The sequence below is a fragment of the Myotis daubentonii genome, chromosome X, assembly GCF_963259705.1.
Source record: "Myotis daubentonii chromosome X, mMyoDau2.1, whole genome shotgun sequence".
NCBI classification, from domain to species: domain Eukaryota; kingdom Metazoa; phylum Chordata; class Mammalia; order Chiroptera; family Vespertilionidae; genus Myotis; species Myotis daubentonii.
Genome location: NC_081861.1, coordinates 110,515,775 through 110,541,890, shown reverse-complemented (window position 1 = coordinate 110,541,890; position 26,116 = coordinate 110,515,775). Strand labels below are relative to the sequence as shown.

Genomic DNA, 26,116 nt, shown 5'->3' with positions numbered 1-26,116 from the left:
AGAAGAACTTCGCTGGAGAGAACATGGCAAAAGATCCTGGACTGAACCTGACTACAGAAATTGGCAAGAGCACCTGACTAGAACCTGGTGACTAAACCTGGCTGGAGAACCTGGACAGAACCTGGTTGGAGAACCTAGCGAGGGAACATGGCTACAGAACCTGGCTGGAGAACCTGGAGAACCTAGCAAGAGAACATGGCCACAGAACCTGGCTGGAGATCCTAGACAGAACCTGGCTATGATGATAAACTGAACGCTGCCTCCATGCCATTCCTTCTTTGCCGACTCCGTCCACACCTTGGGGAACCCCTGGACCTGCTGGGGTTGGACCCCGGCATATATCCTCTTGATGTATTGATCCCTTTAGTGTTATGAAGTGGCCTTCCTTATATCTTGTTATGGCCTTCACTTTGAGGTCTATTTGTCTGATATAAGTATTGCTACCCCATCATTTTTTTAAAATCATTTCCATTCGCTTGAAAGATATTTTTCCATCCCTTCACTTTCAGTCTGTGTGAGTCCCTTCTTCTGAGGTGAGTCTCTTGTACACAGCATATATATGGGTCATTTTTTTTCTCCATTCAGCTACTCAATGTCTTTTGATTAGAGCATTTAGTCCATTTACATTTAAAGTTATTATTGATAGGGACTTGTTTGTAGCTATTTTTATTTTTTGTTCCTGTATCCTTTCTTCCCTTTTTATTTCTTCTTTTTACACCAGTCCATTTAACATTTCTTGCATTGATGGTTTGATAGCGATAAACTCCCTTAGTTGTTGTTGTTGTTTTTGTCTGTGAAGCTCCTTATTTCCCCTTCAATATTGAATGATAGCCTTGCTCAATAGAGTATTCTTGGATCCAGCCCCTTGCTTTGTAATACTTTGTAAATTTTTTTCCCATTCCTTTCTGGCCTAATGTGTTTCTGTTGTGAAATCATTTGATAATCTAATGGGAGATCCCTTGTACGTAACTTTCTGTCTCTTGCAGCCTTTAAGATTCTCTCTTTGTCCTGAACATTTGCCATCGTAATTATGACTTGTTTTGGTGTGGGTCTTTTCGGGTTCATCTTGTTTTGGACTCTCTGTGCTTGTGTGACTTTTTTCTTCCCCACATCAGGGAAGTTTTCTGACATTATTTCTTCAAATAGGCTTCCTAACCCTGTTCCTCTTCCTCTCATTATGGCACTCTATTATTCATATGTTGCTTTGTTTCACGTTGTCCCAAAGCTCCCTTAGGCTCTCCTCCTGTCTTAATTTTTTTTCTCTAATTGCAGTTCAGTTTGGGTGTGTTTGCTTCCCTGTTTTCTAATTCGCTAATTTGGTCCTCCGCTTCTCCTAGTCTACTGTAGAAAATTTCCCTGGTGTTTTTTATTGCAGCTGTATCACTATTTCTTCTTGATTCTTACCTAAGTCGTTGATTTTTTTCATCCATCTAATTCATGTACTGTATGACCCTTATTCTGAATTCTTTTTCTGACATAATGCATGCCTCTGTTTCACTTAGCTGCTTCTCTTTCAATTCTTTTTTTTTCCATTGGGGGTTTCTTTGTCTCCCCATTTTTGCTTTTACAGAAGCATTTAGGTGTCTAGTCATGCAGGGGCTGCTCCTTGGGCAGCAGCGGCTACTCGAGCAGCAGCTGATCCTCGAGCAGTTGTGGCAGTGGCTGCTCCTCGGTGGTGGCTCCTCTGGTGGGCGCTGCTCACAGCAGTGGTGGCTCCTCTGGATGGTGAGGGCAGGCTGCTCTCGCAGCTGCTACTCTTCGTAAGGGGTCAGTCGGGCTGCTCACAAGGCTGCTGCTCCTCGGGCGTGGATGGGCTGTGCACGACTGCCGTGCCTTGGACCAGGGTGGGCTGCTCACACAGCTGCTGCTCCTCAGACAGGGGCGGGCTGCTCACGGTGCTGCTGCTTTTTGGATAGGGGTGAGCTGTTCACATGGGTGCTGCTCCTCAGATGAGGGTGGGCTGCTTGTGGGGCTGGTGTTCCTCAGACTGGGCAGGTTGTTCACATGACTTCTGCTTACATGGTCGCATTGCCTGGGCTAAAGCGTTGTGCCAGCCACAGGGAAGCATGCTTCGGAACTCACAGGAGCCTGTTCCAGGGTTGGCTAGAGTCTTGGAGATCGTGGGACCACAAATGAGGCAGCAGGTTCCTGGTGTTGGTGGTTGTAGAGTACTGGGTGTTATCTGAGGTCACCCTGAGTGGAGGTGAGTCTAGGCTCCCAATCATAGCTGCTCTTCCCTTCAAAAAGGCACAGTCTCTGTGGAAGAGCCAGATGCCCCAGGACTGTTTGCAATGGTAGCAGAGGCTGCCTGGTTAGGCACTCCCAGTCAGCCTGCCCCCAAAGGTCCTGCAGGATCTAACTGTGCCTCTCTCTCTCTCTCTCTCTCTCTCTCACACACACACACACACACACACACACATTGCATGTCCACACACTCTTTTGCTCCCTCCCTCACTCATGCTCTCTCCCTCACTGCTGCCTTCTTCCTGCCTCTGTAGTTGGGTCTGGAGTGTTATTAACCCATTCGTGGATGGAGTCTCCTCTCCAGATGTCTGGTATGTGGCTCACTCTCTACCACATTGGCCAAACAGGATAAAAACCACCTCGACAAGACACAACATAAAGGGAATAAAACACAAATGTACTCATGACACCAATAACACCAATAAAAGTGACCACCAGAGAAAAGAGAATTAGGGGAGAGAAAAGAGAGCACAAATGATATGGAAGAGAGAAAAAATAGTATGAGAGAAAGGAAAAAGAAGAAAAAGGAAGAAAAAGGTGGAGAAAACACCAGAGAACAAATAGATAAACCAAATCATACAAACACCAAATACCCAGTAAAGAGGGTGGGGGCAGAATACTGGTAGTTGGACATCCCCCGAGAGGTCCCAGATTGGAGAGGGTGCAGGCTGGGCTGAGGGACACCCCCCGCCCCAGTGCACGAATTTTGTGCACTGGGCCTCTAGTATAAATATAATGATGCATTATGTAACCTTTTGGGAGTGGCTTTTTATACTCACCACAATTCCCTTGAGATTCAACCAAGTTGTGTGTATCGGTAATTCAGTACCTTTGTTGCTGAGTAGAATTCCATGGTATGGATATTTCACAGTAAGTTTAACCATTCACCTGTTAAAATAAATCTTGGCTGTTTTCAGTTTTAGGCCATTATAAATAAATCTTTCCTAAATACGTATGTACAGTTTTGTGTGAAAATAAGTTTTATTTTCTCTGGAAAATGACTAGTAGTGAAATTGGTGCATAATATGATAGTCACATATTTTGTTTTACAAGAAACTCTCAAATTGTTTACAGGACAGCCATACCATTTTGCATTCCCACAAGCTATATATGAGTGATCTGCTTTCTTGGTGTTGTTACTATTTCTTATTTTAGTCATTTTGACATTTTGATAGGTGTGTAGTCATATCTCTTAAATTTGAATTTTCCCAGTGGCTAATTATGTTAAACATCTTTTTCATTATTTTCATTTAACATATTTATTTATTTATTTATTTATTTATTTATTTATTTATTTATTTATTTTTCATTTTAAAACTTTTTTTTTATTTATTGCTTAAAGTATTACAAAGGGTATTACATATGTGTCCATTTTTCCCCCCGCCCTAGACAGTCCCCTAGCCTCCCCTATCACCCAGTGCCTTATGTCCATTGGTTATGCTTATATGCATGCATACAAGTCCTTTAGTTGATCTCTTACCCCCCTACCTCCTGCCCCCCAACACTCCCCGGCCTTCCCGCTGCAGTTTGACAATCTGTTTGAGGCAGCTCTGCCTCTGTATCTATTATTGTTCAAAAGTTTATAATGGTCTCTATTATCCATGAATGAGTGATATCATGTGGTATTTTTCCTTCATTGACTGGTTTATTTCACTTAGCATAATGCTCTCCAGTTCCATCCATTCCGTTGCAAATGGTAAGAGTTCCTTCCTTTTTAGAGCAGCATAGTATTCCATCGTGTAGATGTACCACAGTTTTCTAATCCATTCATCTACTGATGGGCACTTAGGCTGTTTCCAGATCTTAGCTATGGTGAATTGTGCTGCTATGAACATAGGGGTGCATATATCCTTTCTGATTGGTGTTTCTGGTTTCTTGGGATATATTCCTAGAAGTGGGATCACAGGGTCAAATGGGAGTTCCATTTTCAGTTTTTTAAGGAAACTCCATACTGTCTTCCATAGTGGCTGCACCAGTCTGCATTCCCACCAGCAGTGCACAAGTGTTCCTTTTTCTCCACATTCTCTCCAACACTTGTCGTGCTGAGGATAGGTTTTAGTTCTTCCTTGAATGTTTGGTAAAACTCCCCTGTGAAGCCGTCTGGTCCTGGGCTTTTGTTTGATGGAACCTTTTTGATGACTGCTTCAATTTCTTCCATAGTTATTGGCCTGTTGAGATTTTTAGATTCTTCCTGATTGAGATTTGGAATGTTGTATTTTTCTAGGAATTTGTCCATTTCCTCCAGGTTGTCTAGTTTGTTGGAGTAGAGCTGTCCATAGTATTTTTTAACAATCATTTGTATTTCTGTGGGGTCTGTTGTTATTTTGCCTCTATCGTTTCTGATTTTGTTTATTTGGGTCCTCTCTCTTTGCTTCTTGGTGAGTCTGGCTAGAGGTTTGTCAATCTTGTTTATCCTTTCAAAGAACCAGCTCTTGGTTTCATTGATTTTCTGTATTGTTTTTTTGGTCTCTATGTCATTTATTTCTGCTCTAATCTTTATTATCTCCTTCCTTCTGCTCATTCTGGGGTTTTCTTGTTGCTCTCTTTCTAATTCTTTGAGTTATAGAGTTAGATGATTTACTACCATTTTTTCTTGTTTTTTGAGATAGGCCTGTAGAGCTATAAACTTCCCTCTCAGGACTGCTTTCAATGTGTCCCATAGGTTTTGGATTGTTGTGTTTTCATTGTCATTAGTTTCCAGGATGTTTTTAATTTCTTCTTTGATCTCATTGGTAACCCAATCAATATTTAATAGCATGCTATTCAGCTTCCAGATGTTTGAGTATTTTGGGTTGTTTTTATTGTAGTTTATTTCTAATATTATGCCATCGTGGTCTGCGAAGATGCTTTTTATGATTTCAATCTTCTTGAATTTGGGGAGACTTTATTTGTATCCCAATATATGGTCTATTTTTGAATATGTATTATTAGCACTTGAGTAGAATGTATATTCCGTGGCATTGGGGTGAAGTGTTCTGAAGATGTCTATTAAGTCCATCTGACCTAGTGAGTCATTCAGGATTGCTGTATCTTTGCTGATTGTTTGTCTAGAGGACTTATCCAGTGCTGTCAATGGTGTATTAAAGTCCCCTACTATGATTGTATTGTTGTCGATCTCTCCTTTGATATCTTACAGGAGTTTTTTTATGAATTTGGGTGCTCCTACATTGGGTGCATATATGTTTACCAGGGTTATATCTTCTTGTTGTATTGATCCCTTTAGTATTATGAAGTGGCCTTCCTTATCTCTTGTTATTGCCTTCACTTTGAAGTCTATTTTGTCTGATATAAGTATTGCTACCCCAGCTTTCTTTTCCTTTCCATTTGCCTGAAAGATATTTTTCCATCCTTTCATTTTCAGTCTGTGTGAGTCCCTTCTAATGAGGTGGGTTTATTGTAGACAGCAGATGTATGGGTCATGTTTTTTTATCCATTCAGCCACTCGATGTCTTTTGTTTGGAGCATTTAGTCCATTTACGTTTAAAGTTATTATTGAAAGGTATTTGTTTGTAGCCATTTCTTTTTTTGTGTGGCTGTTTTCTTTCTGAGCTTTTTATTTCTTCTTTTTATACCAGTCCCTTTAGCATTCCTTGCATTGCTGGCTTAGTGGTGATAAACTCCCTTAGCCTTTTTTTGTCTGTGAAGCTTCTTATTTCCCCTTCAAGTTTGAATGATAGCTTTGCTGGATAGAGTATTCTTGGATTCAGTCCTTTGCTTTGCATCAGTTTGTAAATTTCTGTCCGTTCTTTTCTGGCCTGATGTGTTTCTGTTGAGAAATAATTTGACAATCTAATGGGAGATCCCTTGTATGTAACTTTCCGTCTCTCTCTTGCAGCCTGTAAGATTTTCTCTTTGTCCTGAACATTTGCCATGGTAATTATGATGTGTCTTGGTGTGGGTCTTTTCGGTTCACCTTGTTTGGGACTCTCTGAGCTTGTGTGACTTTTTTCTTCCCCACCTCAGGGAAGTTTTCTGATATTATTTCTTCTAATAGGTTTTCTAATCCTTGTTCATCTTTCTGTTGTTCTGGTACCCCTATTATTCGTATCTTGTTTCGTTTCATGTTGTCCCAAAGCTCTCTTAGGCTCTCCTCCTGTCTTTTAATTTTTTTATTTGACATATTTATATCTATTTTATTGAAATGTATGTTAATGTTTTCTGTCCACTTTTAATTGCTTTTTTTGTTTTTATATGGTTGAGTTATTTATATAGATTCTAATCCTTTGTAAGATATTTGGTTTTAAATATTTTCTCTGTAGGTTGTTCTTCCATCTTCTTAATAGCTTCTTTCACAACAGAAATTTGTAACTTTCACCAAGTGTAGTTCATAAAATTTTCCTTTTATAGATCAAGCTTTTGGTGTCAAATCTAAAAACTCTTTATCTAACACTAGATCTCAAAATTTCTTCTATGTTTTTTTTTCTAAAACTTCTGTAGTTTTACATTATATATTTAAGTCCATGATTTATTTTTAGTTACTTCGTGTATCAGGTGTGAGATTTAAGATTTAGGTCAAGGTTTCTTTTTTTTTAAACTATGGGTGTCTAGTTGCTCTCACACTATTTGTTGAATGAATTATCCTTTCCTCATTTAATTGCTTATGCAACTTTGTCAATAATCAGTTGGGCATGGTTTTGCGTGTCTATTTCTATGTGATATATTTTGTTTCACTGATTTATGTATAGCTCTCTCTCTGCAAATACCATAAAATCTTGATTGCTATAGCTATATAGAAGGCTTCACTATCTGGTATTGGGTAGTGTGATTCTTCTTCAAGATTATTTTAGCTATGTGTTAATCTGTGTGGGCTGCTATAACAAAATGCATACTGCAAAATTAGTGGTTTAAACAACAAACATTTATTTCTCAAAGTTCAGGAGTCCAGGAAGTCTAATATTAGTTTGCCAGCAAGGTCAGGTTTTGGTGACAGCACTCTTCCTGGCATACAGAAAATATTTTCACTGTGTCTTCACATTGTGGAGAAAGAGGGGGCACTGGTACGTCTTCCTCTTCTAGAGTACAAATTTTTCATGACCAGACCTAAACTTAATTACTTTCCAAAGGCCTCACCTCCAAATATAATCACATGGGAGGCTAGAGATTCAAGACTTGTTTTGGGGGAGACATAAACATTCAGTCCATAATAGCTATTATAGGGGATGTGATTTTCCTTTTCAATTTTACAAGAAATATGTTTATGTTTACAAAAATCTTTGCTAGAGTTGAATCAGCATTTCATTAAACCTTTGTTTGTGTGTGTGTGTATGTGTGTGTGTTTATGAGACACACACAAATTTTTCCTGCTTTATACAGCTATGGTGGTAAGTCTTAATAAATGTAACCTTCATATCTCACTGTCCAGTCTTGTCCTCCCTCTCAGGCTCTCAAAAATCATACTGTATCACAGTCACTGTGCTGCCTTAAAGGAAAATTCTTCCCAGTGCATTAAATTTGTACACACTTTATTGTGAATAAGCACATTATTCTCCTTTTATTATAATTTTAAATTTATCTCTGTAATGATTTTTATCACTTTGTTTAGCTTCCTTTTGAGTAGTGTGTTGTTGTATATCAAACCTTTTCCTGTTCCATCAATAAAATTGTGTTTTTGTTCTAATTTTATTCTATTGAAAGTAATTTTGTAAGGAATATTTTGGTACATGCCTTCTCATGGACATGTGTGACAGTTTCTCTTGGTCATATATTAGGAAGTGGAATCCCGGGGGTATTGTGTATGTACATCTTCAACTTTATTAAATGTTGGCAAAATGAGAGCATTAAACAAATATTTTTAATTCCCATAAAAATGACAAATAACATACATTAAGGAATCTCAATAACAAGCTTTAATATTCAGAGGCATTAGTCTTAATTCAAGAAAAAATGTGTGGAGGAAAATTTCCAGATGTTCAAATTACCTACCATGTGCTTGGTAAAGTGAAAAAACTTCCCTCCTCCTTCTCTTACCCTTTTCCTTTCTCCAAACTGTGACTATGTGGGGTTGGAGAAGAAAACTATGAACTATATCTGGTAACCTACATATAACTGTAAACAAGAATACTTTCTCTGAGACTGCCTCTATACAAAGACATAGGACAAAGCAATGTGTTTGGAAATTTTAGAAAGGATTTTATGGTTTTGATATTATCAAATAATCAGTTTTAGTATACCTTTATGCCTATACACATGATATGTAGACCACTGCTTTGATTCATTCATAAAACCAAGAATAGAATAACTTCATAGGAAGCATTGCTCTACCCCTGCAGAACATCAATGCACACACAGAACTGTGCTGATTATTATAACTCCTCAGTAAAATGTGCTATCTATTAATCATCACCATTTTTTAAAAAAGTTCTGGAGCAGTCTCTGTTGCCTAATGGTGGCCTATTTTCTAACTCGAAGTTTCTGCTTATTTGTTACATGTACCTTATTTTTGTGAAACTGACAGGGAAGGGACATGAAATAGAAAAATGATTTTCATACAGATCCTTGGGAACTAGAAGACATGTTGCAAGAAGAAACACAGGGCTGTAAAGATAAGGCAACCTCGAAGCCCGGACTGGTCCATTACTCAGAAAAGGTGATACATTCTAAGTGCATATCAAGGATAGAACCTATTTGAAGGGAGACAGGGTTCCAGAGCTAATCCTTGCAACATTCTGGAGCAAATATTGGCAGGGACAACAACAGAAAGCAGACCCTGGAAATTCACTAGATTTTTTTCCAAAGCTCTAACTATATATAGTATAAGGGGTGACTTGAAATGAAATGTCAGAGCAGTCAGAGAGAGGAAAAATAGCGGCCCAATAGACAGACCTTTTGTGCACCTCCTCTAAGGGCCAGACTGAATTGGAGAACTTTCACCTAATTACTTACCAACTGAGGTCCAGCTGAGGAGGAGACATATAAAGGAAGGACAGAAAAACATCTCAAATTTGTAGAAAGGGCGAGGTAATGAGAGGAGCTGACCCAGCTCCAGAGCTGGCAAGCCTGCAGGCTGAGAGTGAGGTGGAAGCTCTGGGCTAAGGGAGAGTCCGCTCCCTCAGAAGATAGAGGCCTGGAACCCATTCCAGGCTCCATAGCCCTGAGCACCATAGCTGAGACCAACTAACATCCAGCCATGAAATGCCGGGAGCCGGTCCATCCTTGCTGTTTCAAGGGACCTGGCATATATGGCATATGGTTCTTAATATGTTTGCTCACCTTCTTGGCGCTGTGTTTTAACCAAAGTCACCTCTCCGAGAAAGGTTGAATCCCCAGGTAGGGATTTCCCCTGAAGTTAGGGAGGGAATAAAACCCCTCAACTAAGTGCCAGGCGGGTAATTAATCCCTTTAACTACGAACAATCATGCTTAAACTACATAATCTTTTCTCCCTGGAATGGAGATAAGAAACGCCCTAACCTTTGTAATAGAGATTGATAGGATTGAATCAACTGGTATAAATACAGTTGTAACAAGACAGAAACTCTCAGAACTTAGAACAGAATCAAGAAGACAGAACCTACACGGAGCCTAGAGACAGAAGAACTTCGCTGGAGAGAGCATGCCGGAGGATCCTGGAAAGGGACTGGCCTCGGAGCCTAGAGACAGAGCCTAGCGGGAGAACATGGCAAGGGATCCTGGACTGAACCTGACTACAGAGATTGGCAGGAGAACCTGACTGGAACTTGGACACTGAACCTGACTGGAGTACCTGGACAGAACCTCTCTGGAGAGCCTAAGCAGAACCTCTCTGGAGATTGAGACCAGAACTTGGCTGGAGACCCTGACAAGAGAACCCGGCTATGATGATCACTTGAATGCTGCCTCCGTGTCATTCCTTCTTCGCCGACTCCGTCCACGCCTTTGGGGACCCCTGGACCCGCTGGGGTTGGACCCCGGCATATGGCGCCCGAACAGGGACCCTTAGGTAAGCCCCCCCCACACTCGGGACGGATCGGACTCCACCGTAGGAAGAGGGTGGATTGTCTTTGCCGACTCCGTCCACACCTTTGGGAATCCCTGGAACAGGATTCCCTTAGGTAAGCCCCCCCCCCCTTGAAAACTCCCACACTCGGGACGGATAGGACTCCACCAGGGTGCTACAGACCCCCCTATAGAGGATAAATAGGGTAAGAAGGTGGATAGTACAGAACTTAGATTGAGAAGATGTGCCATACTGAGTCCAAAGAAAGAAGACTCTGTATTGATCTTTAGATTAAGAAGATGTGCCATACTGAGTCTAAAGAAAAAAGACTCTGTATTGATCTTTTAACATATATGCTTGTTAGCAGAGGAATTAAGGTTACTCCCAGTCAGACAGAACGTTTTATACAAGAAATACGTCCATGCTTTTCTGAGGAAGGAAAGGTAAATGTAATGGCATGGGAGAAGGTAGGCCCAAGGAGCCTTATCCTTAACCCCACTGCAGCCTTTCTACCCTGGGAAAGTGCAGGATTGGCAAGCTCTCCCTTGGATGATAGATCAGGACTCAGGTAATAGCAGAAAGCGCCAATCCTACTCTTAAAATGGATATAAGAGAGCATTTGAGGTTTTTCTTTTTAATGCCTGCTTTTAAAAAATAAAAAAGGGGGAATTTGCCGGGAGCCGGTCCATCCTTGCTGTTTCAAGGGACCTGGCATATATGGCATATGGTTCTTAATATGTTTGCTCACCTTCTTGGCACTGTGTTTTAACCAAAGTCACCTCTCTGAGAAAGGTTGAATCCCCAGGTAGGGATTTCCCCTGAAGTTAGGGAGGGAATAAAACCCCTCAACTAAGTGCCAGGCGGGTAATTAATCCCTTTAACTACGAACAATCATGCTTAAACTACATAATCTTTTCTCCCTGGAATGGAGATAAGAAACGCCCTAACCTTTGTAATAGAGATTGATAGGATTGAATCAACTGGTATAAATACAGTTGTAACAAGACAGAAACTCTCAGAACTTAGAACAGAATCAAGAAGACAGAACCTACATGGAGCCTAGAGACAGAAGAACTTCGCTGGAGAGAGCATGCCGGAGGATCCTGGAAAGGGACTGGCCTCGGAGCCTAGAGACAGAGCCTAGCGGGAGAACATGGCAAGGGATCCTGGACTGAACCTGACTACAGAGATTGGCAGGAGAACCTGACTGGAACCTGGACACTGAACCTGACTGGAGAGCCTGGACAGAACCTGGCTGGAGAACCTAGTGAGGGAACATGGCTACAGAACCTCGCTGGAGATCCGAAGCAGAACCTCTCTGGAGATCCGGGCTAGAGATCCTGGCTAGGCTGCTGATCAACTGAACGCTGTCTCCGTGCCCTTCCTTCTTCGCCGACTCCGTCTACGCCTTTGGGAACCCCTGGACCTGCTGGGGTTGGACCCCGGCAATGAAAGGCAGCAGGACTGCTGGCTGCAGCGGAATCTGGAGCCAGGAGACCAGAGCTGGTTGGAGAGAAAGCTGCAGTTTCTTTTTCTGGTTTTTTGTTTTTGTTTGTTTGTTTGTTTTTTCCTCTTTAAACCCAGAGCATAGGAGTTTTCATTTTTAGCTATTCACTTGAGGCTTTGATGCAGGGAGGGAGGCGCAGAATTGAGGTGCCTAAGGAGACAGTGGGGAGGGAAGCATAGCAGGGAGACATGGAAAATCAGCAGCCAGGAGCATTTGGTCAAAGGCGCCCAAACCAAAAAGGCCATTTTTGCTGAGAGGAGCTAGCTGCTCCCAGTAGCCACAGTGTAGGTAAAGAAAAAGAAAAGCCTGCCCTAGGTGATGCAGCCCACCCCACTCTCAGGAGCACTGATTGCCACACCATGCATTTTGACCTTTTCGGAGGAAACAAAGCAGAGGCCAAGCCTGTGGGTTTGAATAGCTGCAGGAGTCCTCAGTAACTGGATTAGGAGACCGGTGGTCTGCCCCACTATCCCACGAACCTGAATGGTACATTCCCAGCAAAGGAGAGCTGATAGAAACTCCAGGTTTCCAGCTGATCCCACTGGATTGCATACAAGGATCTCTGCCCAGCCAAGGGCAGAGTAATATTTTGGGCCACTTGCATAGGAGTAGCTCTGTAACAGGGAAACACACCCACCACATTCCCTGGAATCTAAACAGCACCTCCCCCACCTGAAGCCCTTTTAGAAACAGACTTTTGATTGACTAAGATTGACAGCTGATTAGCAGGCAAAGGTGGGCAGAGGAGGAGCCCAGAGCACCAGGGGAAGTTTGCTGACCCAGCTCTGGGCCTCATGCTGCTAACAAACCTGCTCTAGAGGGCAGATTGCCCCTCCTGCTGGCAGTCAAATCCTGGGGAGGCAGACACAAACTGTGGATGAGTTGGCGCTCCAAGCAGTTGCTGAAAGCCAAAGGAGAACAGTTTCTGATACTGGTTAGCACCTAAATATCTCACGGAAAGCCCAGAATTGGTAGACACAGAATCAGCCACAGTCATCAGAAAAATAGGATCCAAAGGGAGTTCCCATGGAGCACTAAACTCAGCAGAAAAGAATGCAAGTTCCCTTTTTTCTTTTCCTTCTCTTTTTTTCTTTTCCTTTGTTATTTTTAACTCTTCTCTTTTTTCGCTTTTTTAGTTTATCTTATTTATCTATCTGATTTATGGCTTTGTTATAATTCTAGTCTCTATAGTTTTGTTCATGTATTTATTTTTCCTCTTTCCTTTTCCTACACAATCCTTTTTCCCCCATTTATATTTTTCTCTTTTCCTTTACCCTGCTATCTTAGCTTTTCTTCTTCTTTTTCTTCTTCTTCTTCTTCTTCTTCTTTCTTATTTGGGTCTATATGCTTTCTCTATTTTCCTTTTAATTTTTTTTTTGCTTTATTTTCTTCTTCCTCTATTTTAAACTGTTTTCTTTCCCCTATTCCACTAATTATTTATTTTCATTTCTTTTTTTTCAGCTCTCCACCTACATATTTCATTTTATACACCCCTTTTTTTGCATTTTGTTTATTGACTTTATTTTGTTTCGTTTTGTTTTGTTTTTTTGTTTGTGTGGGTTCCTTTTGTTTGTTTGGTTGTTCTGCTAATTTCTTCTCATATTTTTTCTTTCTTTATTTTCTTCTATCATTCTTGCTCTCTTTTTGCTTTCCTCATTCTCTCTTCTTTTGTGGTTACTTTTGTTGTTGCTGAAGGGGTCTGTTGTATGTTCTAGTTTTGCTTCTTTTATGTCAAATTTTGTTGTGTTATGCTTTGTTCTGCTCTGTCACCACCTCCACAAAAGCTCACCTGACATGGTTGGGGGTGAGCCACATAGTCAGCCAGAAGAAGAGGAGATTCCATCAACAAGTTGGACAATAACATTCAAGACCCAACTACAACAGGAGAACACAAATAATTCAAGCAAGAGAATTTCCTAGAGCACCCAGCTCAGGAGATTTAAGAGACTGCACCACTGGATCCCACAAAACTCCTACTACATAAGACCACTGCAAAAAATCTGGGAGGCAAAGCAGTTTGATCTAATACATAGAAATAAATATAAAGGGACATCAAAAATGGGGAGACAAGATACAACTCCCAAATGAGAGAAAAGGAGAATTCACCCAAAAAGGTCATAAGTGAAATGGAGGCAAGTGATTTATCAAATAAAGAATTCAGAGTAATGGTAATAAGGGTGCTCAAATAATTCAGTGAGAACTATAAGCAACTTAATGGGAATTATAAGGAACTTATGAAAAATTATAAAGGGACTTAATGAGACCTACAACAACTTGAAAAAAAACAGGTTGAGAAAATAAATATCAATTGGAAATGAGGAATGACATAGCTTAAAAAAAGAATACTCTGGAAGGATTCAGCAGTTGACTAGAAAAAGCTGAGGACCAAATCAGCAAATATAAGACAAAGTAGAAAAGACACCCATCCACAGCAACAAATGGGAAAAAAATAAAAAGCAGGAGACGAAATTAAGGAAGCTTTGGGATAGCATGGTACATAACAACATTTGCATCGTAAGGATGCCAGAAGGAGAAGAATCCAAGCAAGGAAAAGAGAACCAGAATGAAGAAATAATGGCAGAAAAGTTCCTTAACCTGGTGAAGGAAAAGGTCACTCAAGGTCAGGAAACAGAAAGTCCAAATCAAGATGAACCCCAAAGTACCCACACCTAGGCACATAATAATTAAAATGGCAAACATTAAAGGCAAAGAAAAAATCTTACATGATGTAAGAGCAAGACAGAAAGTTACCAACAAGGGAGCTACCATTAGATTCATAGCTGATTTCTCAATAGAAACACTTCAGCCAGTAGGATGTGGCATGAAGTATACGAAGTAATGAAAACAAAGGGACTGAATCCAAGATTACTCAATCCAGCACAGCTATCATTAAAATTCAATGGTGAAATAAAGATCTTCACAAACCAAAAGAGTCTAAAAGAATTTATTACCACCAAACCAGCAATGCAAGAAATGCTAAAGGGACTGGAGTAAGAAGAAGAAATAGAAAGAGAAGAACATAGGCATAAAGAGTAAGAATGGCAACAAATAAGTACCTACTAAGAATAACATTAAATACAAATGGCATTATAGCTCCAAACAAAAGACATAGAGAAGCTGAATGGATAAGAAATCATGATCTATGTATAGGTTATCTATAAGAGACCCACCTCAGAACAAAGGACTCACACAGAATGAAAGTGAAGGTATAGGGAAAATTTTTTCCAAGTAAATGGAAATAATAACAAAAAAAGATGGGATAGAAATACTAATATCTGACAAAATAGACTTCAAAATGAAAGCCATCATAAGAGATAAGGAATGCCATGTAATAATACTAAAGGTATCAATACAACAAGAGAATATAACTCTAATACACCTATATGAACACAATACAGGAGCATCCAAATATATGTATTTAAAAAAACTTCTGGGAGCTGGGTCTCGCTGCGCTTCAGCTCCCTCTCAGTCTGCATCTTGGCCCTCACTACCGCCATGAGCTTCCTCAAGAGTTTCCCGCCATCCGGGTTGGCTGAGGGGCTCCGGCAGCAGCAGCCCGATACCGAGGCGGTGCTGAACAGGAAGGGCCTGGGCACCGGCACTCTTTACATCGCTGAGAGCCGCCTGTCTTGGTTAGATGGCTCTGGATTGGGATTCTCACTGGAATACCCCACCATTAGTTTGCATGCAGTGTCCAGGGACCTAAATGTCTATCCACGAGAGCATTTATATGTTATGGTGAATGCCAAATTTGAAGAAGAATCAAAAGAATCTGTTACTGATGAAGAAGAGGAAGACAGTGATGATGATGTTGAACCTATTGCTGAATTTAGACTTGTGCCTAGTGATAAATCAGCTTTGGAGGCAATGTTCACTGCAATGTGTGAATGCCAGGCTTTGCATCCAGATCCTGAGGATGAAGATTCAGATGATTACGATGGAGAAGAATATGATGTGGAAGCACATGAACAAGGGCAGGGGGACATCCCTACATTTTACACCTATGAAGAAGGATTATCCCATTTAAAGGCCGAAGGCCAGGCCACATTGGAGAGATTAGAAGGAATGCTTTCTCAGTCTGTGAGCAGCCAGTATAACATGGCTGGGGTCCGGACAGAAGGTTCAATAAGAGATTATGAAGATGGGATGGAGGTAGACACTACACCCACGGTTGCTGGACAGTTTGAGGATGCAGATGTTGATCACTGAAAATGATTTTATGTTGCTTTTGGATTCTGCTCATAACTGTAGGGGAGAACTTGGTGCCTTTTCCTCTGTGGAGTGGGTGTTGATGAAAATATTTTTCCTTCTCCAAAACTTCCTGAACCAGTTCTTTCTTGAGACAGACTGTATGAGACAACAAGTTGTCATCAGCAGAAGCAACTATGACTTTTATTAACCAAGGTGAATTTACTTAACCAAGAGGGTATTTGTAGTTTATCTTTTAATCCCAAATTTTCTGTCTAGGTACCTTCTGAGTAGTCCTATAGTTCCTGCCTTCAGTGTATGTATTTTCCGTAACCTAGCAGGGGTATGTGGTGAAAATGCACGGGCACTTAGGGGATGGAAGAGAGGCTGAATCTAAGATAGACCCCTTTAGGGCCTAAGGACACCCTTACCCTTAAAAAAGAAAGACAAAGATCTCGGATGAATCAGGCCTCTGCTCGTTCTCCACAGGGGTAAGGATCTTTTTACTATTGGGACCCAGATTAATTCATTCAGGCATCTCTAGGGAGCCTTTTTGGAAACATCCCAGCCACACATACTAACACAAGTGCTGCTTCTGACTAGCTTTTGCTCCTTTCACCATGTTTCACCAGTCTGTTCTATTATAGCTTCTTAGGTTATGTTACATCCTTTAATTTGTAGCCTCTTCATTCAGTTTCTGTAGCAGAACACATGAAATTGGGATGAAGTCCTCAAAGTACTCCACATGATAATTGTTTTGTCTTTGTAATAGCTTAACAAATAAATCTAGGTTTTCTATGTTAAAAAAAATAAAAAAATAAAAAAATCAAAAAAAACTTCTGGATTATTTTAATGGGGAGAGAGACAACAATAAAATAATAGTAGGGAATGTTAACACCCCACTGAGATCAATGGATAGATTTTCTAGAGAAAAAATCAACAAGGAAACAGAGATCCTAAATGACACGCTTGATCAAATGGAATCAATTGATCATTTCAGGACACTTCAGCCCAAAGCTACAGAATATAGATTCTACTCAAATGCACATGGGATATTTTCAATGATAGACCACATGTTAGGACATAAACTAAGTCTCTATAATTTCAAGAAGATTGAAATTATATTAAGCATATTTTCAGGTCATAATGGCATGAAATTAGAAATCAGCTATAATAAAAACACTCAGAAACATTCAAACACATGGCAGCTAAATAGCATGTTATTAAACAATGAATGGTTTAACAAAGATTAATAAAGAAATTTAAAAATTCCTAAAAACAAATGAAAATGAATGTACAACAATCCAAAAACTATGGGCCACAGAGAAAGCAGTCCTGAGAGGCAAGTTCATAGCACTACAGGCCTACATCAAAAAAACAGAAAAACTTCTAAGAAACTATCTAACCCTATAACTTAAAGAATTAGACAGAGAACAACAAGAAAAGCCCAGAGTAAGTAGAAGGAATAAAATAATAAAGATCAGAGTGGAAATAAATGGCATAGAGACTAAAAAACTTACAAAAGATCAATAAAACCAAGAGCTTGTTTAACTTTGAAAAGTTAAACAAGATTTATGAACCTTTAGCCAGACTCACCAAGAAACAAAGAGAGAGGACCCAAATAAATAAAATCAGAAATGAAAGAGGTGAAGTAACAACTGACCCCATAGAAATATAAAAGATTGTAAAAAGAATACTATGAACAACTATTTCAAAAAGGTGGGCAACATGGATGAAATGGACATATTCCTGGAAAAATAAAGTCTTCTAAAACTCAATCTGGAAGAATCAGAAAACCTGAATAGGCCTCTAGTTTCTGATGAAATTGAAGCAATAATGAAAAAACTTCCAGCAAACAAAAGCCCTGATGTGGATGGCTCCATAGGGGAGTTTTACCAAACATTCAAAGAACTAATACCTAGCCTCCTCAAACTATTCCAAAAAATCCAAGAGGAAGGATCACTTCCAAGTTATTTTTATGAAGCCAACATATGGGGATTGTTTCTTTGTCTCCCCATACTTGCTATTCCTTTGTGTTTGTTTCTATGTAATAGATCAAACTGCTATGCAACCAAGATTTTTTTAATTGCTCTTATGTAGTAGATATTCAGTGGGACTCAGTGGTGCAGTCATCAGGTCTTCTGGGCTGGGTATTCTAGGGATGACCCCTACTTGAGATATTTGAGTTCTCTTGATGTAGTTGGGTCTTGAATGTTATTGTCCTGTTTGTGGAAGGTGTCTCCTCTCAGAGTGTCTGGTTATGTGGCTTGCTCTCTATCTCATCGTGTCAACCATTGTGGAGGTGGACTCAAAACAGCACAAAATACAACCCAATAAGACAGGATACAAAAGGAGCAGAACAAGAGTGTACACAAAACACCTATAACCCCAATAAAAGTGACCACTGAGAAAAGAGAATTAGGAGAGAAAAGAGCACAAAAATGATAGTGAGAAAAGATAGGAAGAAAAGAAGAAAAAGAAAAAAAGAAAAAATAATTTGAGGGGAAAACAACTAAACCAAAAGCACAAACAAAAAACACCCAGAAAAAGGAGGACAGAATATATAGAGGCAGAGCTTAACACATAAAATACAGTTAAGGAACTGGGTGAATAGGGGAAGGACCAAGGTTTAGTACAGAGGAGAGAGAAAGAGAATGAGTGGATAAAACTAAAAAATAAAAATTAAAATTTTATTTATATATTTATTTCATTTTTGAAAAGGAGAATAGAGGAGAGAGCAGATAGACCTGAATTTAGAAAGTGAACTATTTTTTTTAAATTAAATCTTTATTGTTCAGATTATTACAGTTGTTCCTCTTTTTCCTCCCCATAGCTCTCCTCCACCCAGTTCCGACCCCACCCTCTGCCCTTCCCCCCACCACTGTCCTCATCCATAGGTGTACGATTTTTTTCCAGTCTCTTCCCGCAACCCCAAACCCCTTTCCCCCCAAGAATTGTCAGTCCACTCCCCTTCTATGGCCCTTATTCTATTATATTCACCAGTTTATTCTGTTCATCAGATTATTTATTCACTTGATTTTTAGAGTCACTTGTTGATAGATATGTATTTGTTGTTCATAATATTTATCTTTACCTTTTTCTTCTTCTTCCTCTTCTTAAAGGATATCTTTCAGAATTTCATATAATACTGGTTTGGTGGTGATGAACTCCTTTAGCTTTTTCTTATCTGTGAAACTCTTTATCTGACCTTCAATTCTGAATGATAGCTTTGCTGGGTAAAGTAATCTTGGTTGTAGGTTCTTGCTATACATCATTTTGAATATTTTTTGCCACTCCCTTCTGGCCTGCATAGTTTCTATTGAGAAGTTAACTGACAGTCGTATGGGTACTCCCTTGTAAGTAACTAACTGTTTTTCTCTTGCTGCTTTTAAGATTCTCTCTTTGTCTTTTGCTCTTGGCATTTTAATGATGATGTGTCTTGGTGTGGTCCTCTTTGAATTCCTTTTGTTTGGGGTTCTCTGTGCATCCTGGACTTGTAAGTCTATTTCTTTCACCAGGTAGGGGAAGTTTTCTGTCATTATTTTTTCAAATAGGTTTTCAATATCTTGCTTCCTCTCTTCTTCTGGCACCCCCATAATTCGGATGTTGGTACGCTTGAAGTTGTACCAAAGGCTCCTTACACCATCTTCATATTTTTGGATTCTTTTTTCTTTTTTCTTTTACAGTTGGGTGTTTTCTGCTTTTTTGTATTTCAAATCTTTGACTTGATTCTTGGGATCCTCTTGTCTGCTGTTGGATCTCTGTATAATATTCTTTATTTCAGTCAGTGTATGCTTAATTTCTAGTTGGTCCTTTTTCATATCCTTGAGGGTCTCACTAGATTTATCGAGGGTCTCACTAAATTTATCAGCAGTTTCTAGAAAATTCTTGAAAAACCTTATAACCGTGGTTTTGAACTCTGTATCCAGTAGTTTGTTTTCCTCCATTTTTGTCATTTGTGACCTCTTTCTTTGTCTCCACATTTTGGCTGCTTCCCTCTGTTGATAGAGTGGCTTTCTGTGTTAGGTGTCCTATAGGGCCCAGTGGCTTAGCCTCCCCAATTACCTGAGGTGGAAGTCTTGGTGCACCCTTTGTGGGCTTTGTGCACAGTCTTGTTGTAGTTAAGCCTTTATTGTTGTAGGTATCACTGGGAGGAATTGACCTCCAGACTGATTGGCTGTGAGAATCAGCTGTGTCTACAATGGGAGAACTTCTGTGCTGAAGACACCGTTATGGGGCAAGACTTGCTGTAGTGGGGCTTTGGTGCTCACTGAGTCTGCCCCCTGAATGTGTCCCTTATGGATCTGAGGAATTGTAATCTGGATGGTCCCACTCTGACCACTGGGTACACTGGCTCTTGGATCTCTAAGGAGGTGCTAATTTAGCCTTTTCCTGAGGCTACCCAGCAGGAGCTATGGAGAGATCTGAAGATTCCTCTTCTTTGTTTGGGGTTTGGAGGTGCCCAGATGAGGCCCAGCTGTGAAGCAATTCAAGCTGCTGTGGGGCCTTGGGCCTTCTTTTGGATGTTCTGGGTCAACCTGACCCAGCTGCAGTTTGTTAGGTAATTTTAGATTTCAAAGGGCCAGGCCATTCATATGCAAAAGCCTCTGTGCACAGCTTGGGTGGGGCAGGGTCTCAGGGAATCAACAGGGCAGAGCAAACCTCTATGGCTGATCCTCAGCCCTTCCCTAAGAGGCCCAGGGTTTCAGTGTCCCGAGGTAATCACTGCAAGCACCTCTGAGAGAAAGCTGCCTTTGAGTTCCACCCAATGCCAGAGAGTCCAGTTTCTCCCCATATGAGTCTGGGTCCCCAGAGCCTCACCTGGAACTGTAGTTCAGAGCAGTCGGGAGCTTGTGACTCCCTCCCGATTGAAAAAGACAACTGTGTCCTCAGTTGCCAGCCCTTTCCACATGCGCCTCCGTACCTCTGCACTTTACTTCCACACCTCCTCTGAGTCTCAGTGTGCTTTTTTCTTTCCTTCTAGTTGTAGAATTTCCTCACAGCCAGCCTTCCTGTGTTTCTGTATGATGTCCGTTTTGTCTTTTAGGACAGAGAAAAACCAAAGTGGGGAAAGGGGAAGAAAAACAGGATTAAAAAGGGAGACGTGAGGAAGACAATTGTGAAAAAAGTAAATGAAAAAAGAAAAGAAACTTTGTCCGTTTTTGAAGTGGTTGTGAGAGGCAGTAATTTCAGGTGTTTACCTATGCCGCCATCTTGTTTTCTCAAGTGAAATTATTTTTTAAATGAGGAGAAGAAAAGGGCAAGAGAGGAGAGGGGGAAAATTTGTATATTGAAGAAAGAGAAAATAAAATGGGAAATGAAGTAGGAGCAAGAAAGAAGAAATTTTATTTTATTTTATTCTATTTTTTTCCTGGGTAAAATGAGGTTTATTCATAGGAAGTAGTTTAAAATGGTTTTTAATTTTGAAAAAAAGTATGAAAGCCATGATCAATAACCGGACTTCCTGGTCCTGGTGGCTTCCTGGCTGGCTGTCTAGGAGGAGGTGGTGCATGGGATCACAGCAGGGCTAAGGGGAGGGGGGCTCATTTTCTGCCCCTGCCCTTGCCCTTCTTGCCCTTCACTTTGCCCTTTCCCTGCTTTTTCCTCTTGTACCTGAGCAGGGAGTGGACCCGGTAGCCCTTCCACATGGCCTGGATGAATGTGGCTGCCTTCAACATGCGCATCATCTCCTGCTCGGCCTCCATCCTCTTCTTGGACGTGATCTCCTGCTCCTCCCGGATCTGGGTGAACTCCACCAGCACCTAGTACCTCTGCTGCAGCTCCTTCAGCTGGATCTTCTCCTCCTTATGGATGATGTCCAGCTCCTCAAACTTGTCCTGGGGAGGGTCAAGAGGAAATTTTATATATGAATAAGCCAACAGAAACTGCAATAATAATAACACATCAAAAAAGCAGGGAAAGAAAATCAATTTTTAACAAGGGGTAAAAAGAAAGGACAGAGAAAAACCAAAGCGGGGAAAGGAGAAGAAAAACAGGATTAAAAAGGGAGAAGTGAGGAAGACAATTGTGAAAAAAATAAATGAAAAAAGAAAAGAAACTTAAAATGTAACCTTTGTTTAGATAATACTTCTCACTTTTAAACAATTTAAAAACTGATGAAAGATACTTAATTTTGACTTAGGATATAATCATTTGTTGGATTTTCAGCTTTGAATGTACTTGTTTTCCCCTTTTTATTTATAGAATTTATTGGGGTGACATTGATTAACAAAGCCATACAGGTTTCAAGTGTATAACGCAACAAAACATCATCTTCACACTACATTGTGCGCCCATTGCCCAAACTGAAGTCTCTTTCCATCCCAATTTATTTTCCCTTTTCCCTCTTCTGCTTTCACAACCCCCCCCTTTCACTCTATCACCATGCTATTGTCTGTACTTATGTATATATGAATTTTTTTGCTTAATCCTGTCACCATTTTTCACCCAGACTTCAACACTCTCCCTTCTGACAGCTATCAGTCTGTTCTATGTATCTATGCTTTTGTTTTTATTTATAATTTTTTATTAAGTTCAACATATAAGTGAGATCACAAGGCATTTGTCTTTCTCTGACTGGCATATTTCATTTAGTATAATACACTTCAGTTCCATCCATGCTGTTGCAAAATGTAAGCTTTTTCTTTTTTTTTTATGTCTGAGTAGTATTCCATTGTGTAAATGTACCACAGCTTTTTTATTCACTCATCTACTTATGGCCATTTGGACTGTTTCCAGCTCTTGGTTATGGTAAATAATGCAGCAATGAACATAGGGGTGCATATATTCTTTCAATTTAGCATTTCGAGTTTCTTCAAATATATTCCCAGAAGTGGAATCACTGGGTCATAGGCACTTCCATTTTTAATTTTTTAGGACACTACACACTGTTTTCTACATTGGCTGTACCAGTCTGCATCCCCAACAGCAGTGTACTAGGGGTCTCTTTTCTCCACATCCTCATCAACATTGGTAATTTGTTGATGTATTGATAGTAGTAATTCTGACAGGTGTAAGGTGATACCTCATTGTCATTTTGATTTGCATCTCTAGGATGATTAGTGACTTTGAGCATTTTTTCATGTCTATTGGCCATTTGTAAGTCTATTCAGATCATTTGCCCATTTTTAATTGGATTTTTTTCTGTTGATGTAGAGTTGTATAAGTTCTTTGTATATTTTGGATATTAACCCCTTAACAGATGTATCATTGGAAAATATGATCTCCCAATCAGTGGGTTGTCTTTTCATTTTTTTGATGGACTCATTTGCTGTACAGAAGTCTTTTAGCTTGATGTAGTCCCATTTGTTTATTTTTTTCCATTGTTTCCTTTGCCCAAAGAGATATATCTGCAAAAATATTACTAAGAGTAGTGTCTGAGATTTTACCACCTATGTTTTCTTTTAGGATTTCTATGGTTTCACAACTTACATTTAAGTTTTTAATCCATTTTGAGTTTGTTCCTAAGTATGGTGTAAGAAAGTGATCTACTTTCATTATTTTGCATGTATCTGTCCAATTGTCCAGCACCATTTTTTGAAGAGACTGTCACTACCCCATTGTATTAATGGACCATAAAGAGGTTGGTTTATTTATTAGCTCTCTATTCTATTCCAGTAATCTATATGTTTGTTCTTATGCCAGTACCAAGCTGTTTTGATTTCTATGGCCTTGTAGTATAGTTTGATAACAGGTAGTGTGATAACTCCAACTTTGTTCTTTTTTCTCAAGATTTTTGTGGCTATTTGGGTTCTTTGTGGTTCCATATAATTTTTGAAATATTTGTTTTAGATCTGTGACATATGCCATTGCTATCTTGATAGGAATTGCATGGAATCTATAGATTGTGTTGGCTAATATGAGCATTTAATGATGTTAATTCTTCCTATTTGTGAATATGGTATATGTTAGGGTGAAAAAAGAAGGTCTTTCTTTTTCTTACTATAATCTTCCATAAGCTATAAGAAGCACCTGGTAATTAAACATGAAGATTTTTAACTTTCTTAATTCAAACTGCCTCTCTATTTAGACAGCAAGACAGATAGGGGCTGGGAGAGCAGTTTACACATCCCCACTTCTGTGGTTTTAATGACTCTGGGGAAATTCAGTGCCAGAAATTTTCTAGTTTCACACGCAAACGGTGACGCTTTTGAACTCTTTGTAACTTGTGAAGATGCTGATAAACATACCTCCCTAGGACATCTGCAGCTGAAGGACAAACAAGCCTAGCGCCTCAGGATAGCTTCCAGATCTGGAAAACTTTAAGGCAAATTTCTGGATCCCCCCTCCACTCTATTGTTTTCCCACAGCTGCCATTTACTCCTTACAACTGTAATTAAAGAACAGCCCACTTTATCTTGGGTGCCTTGTGGATCAAAAGCACCTGGCCCTTTCCTCCCTTTGGAAAGTAAAATGAACTCCCTCTCTGTGCATCTATCTCTTCACTCAGTTATGAATTCTTACACAGCCTGCTTCACCGGTCAAAAACCCAACAGTATATGCTTCCACTCATTTGTATCTTTCTTAATTTTTTTGTCAGTATCCTGTACTTTTCAGAGTATGTCTTTTACATCCTTGGTTTAATTAATTCCTAGTTATTGTTTTTGCAATAGCAAATGGGATTGTTTTCTTAATTTCTCTTACTAATAGCTCATTATTGGTGTATAAAAATGCCATTAATTCCTGAATATTAATTTTGTATTCTGCTACTTTACTGAATACATTTATCAGTTCTAGTAATTTTTGGTTGGATTCTTTAGGGTTATCCTGTATTTTGCAAATAATGACAGTTTTACTTCTTCCTTTCCATTTGGATGCCTCTTATTTATTCTTGTCTGATTGCTGTGGGTAGGACTTCCAATATTATATTGAATAAGAGTCAAAAAAGAGGATATCTCCGTCTAATTCCCAATATTAAGGGGAAAACTTGTAGTTTTTGTTCTTTGAGTATGATTTTGACTGTGGGTTTGTCATATATGGCCATTATTACATTGAAGTGTATTTCCTGCATTCCCACAATGCTGAGAGTTTTTGTTATAAATGGGTGGTGGATTTTATCAAAAGCTTTTTCTGCATCTATTGATATGATCATGTGATTTTATCCCTCATTTTGTTTATGTGATGTTTCACATTATTGATTTGCTAATATTGTACCAACCTTGCACCTGCAGAGTAAATCTCAGTTCTTCATAATGTCTGAACTTTTAAATGTATTGTTGGTTCCAGTTTACTAATATTTTATTAATGCTTTTTCCATCTATTTCATCTGGAATATTGGCCTATAATATTCTTTCTTTTTCATGTCTTTCTCTGGTTTTGGAATTGGGATAATGCTCACCTTGTAAAATGAGCTTGGACGTATTCACTCATCTTAAGTATTTTTGAATAGTTGGAGAAGGATTGATATTCCTTCTGCATTACATGTGTTAGGTCGCCCAAGGGGGAATGCACAAGGCCAGAGTGGTGAAAGATTATGAATTTATTTGATCATCCACACACCAGGTGGCTGAGTCTGGATGGCTCCAGCCCCCAGTGAGGGGAGTAAGCGGCTTTTAAAGGACTTTTGGCAGGATTTTTCTGGGCGGAGACTTCTTTATGCATACCTGGAAAGGAGAGAATGGAATGTGGTCACCACAAGTGAAAGTGGTCTTCAACAAAGGGAATGTCTTTAGTGAAATGACCTAAAAAGCCAGTTCCTGGGGGAAGGGTATCAACTCAATTGATCCATCAAACCTAACATTCCAGCCTTTTTGTTTTATGGAATAGGGATGAAGGTCATATCTTCTGTAATGGCGTCCTGCTGAGGTGGGACATTGAGATCACAGGGAATTGGACTTTGATTGTAGCCAGCTGGAATCTAATCTAATAAAAGAGAAACATGGTAATTGGCATACAACCGCTACCCTTCCCATTGGCTAATCAGGGAGATATGCAAATTAACTGTCAGCCAAGATGGCGGCCGGCAGCCAGGCATCTTGAAACTAACATGAGGCTTGCTTGCTTCAGTGACGGAAGACTCCAACGTTCCCCGCCTGCCTTGCCGGACTCTGAGCCTGCAGTTTGAAACATTTTAACAAATATAGAAGCTAAAAAAAAACCCAGAAACCAGCTTTCAGCGAGCTGGGATCTCAGAGCTGGAGTCAGAGCTGGAGTTATACATTGTTTCGATTACCTACTTTCAGCAGCGGAGGCCTAAGAGCTGGAGCCTCAGAGCTAAAGCTGGCCCAGAATTAAAAAAAAAAGAAAAAGAAAAAAAGGAGTGGT

At 39.9% G+C, this 26,116-nt stretch overlaps 1 protein-coding gene across 1 annotated transcript; it reads left to right on the top strand.

Moving 5' to 3' along the window:
- The first annotated feature begins 15,105 nt into the window (after positions 1–15,105).
- LOC132223339 (methylosome subunit pICln-like) lies at positions 15,106–16,651 on the top strand. Its single transcript, XM_059678585.1, has one exon. It carries the CDS (start codon positions 15,161–15,163, stop codon positions 15,872–15,874), a length of 714 nt encoding a protein of 237 aa, XP_059534568.1. The 5' UTR covers positions 15,106–15,160; the 3' UTR covers positions 15,875–16,651.
- Positions 16,652–26,116: the final 9,465 nt, after the last annotated feature.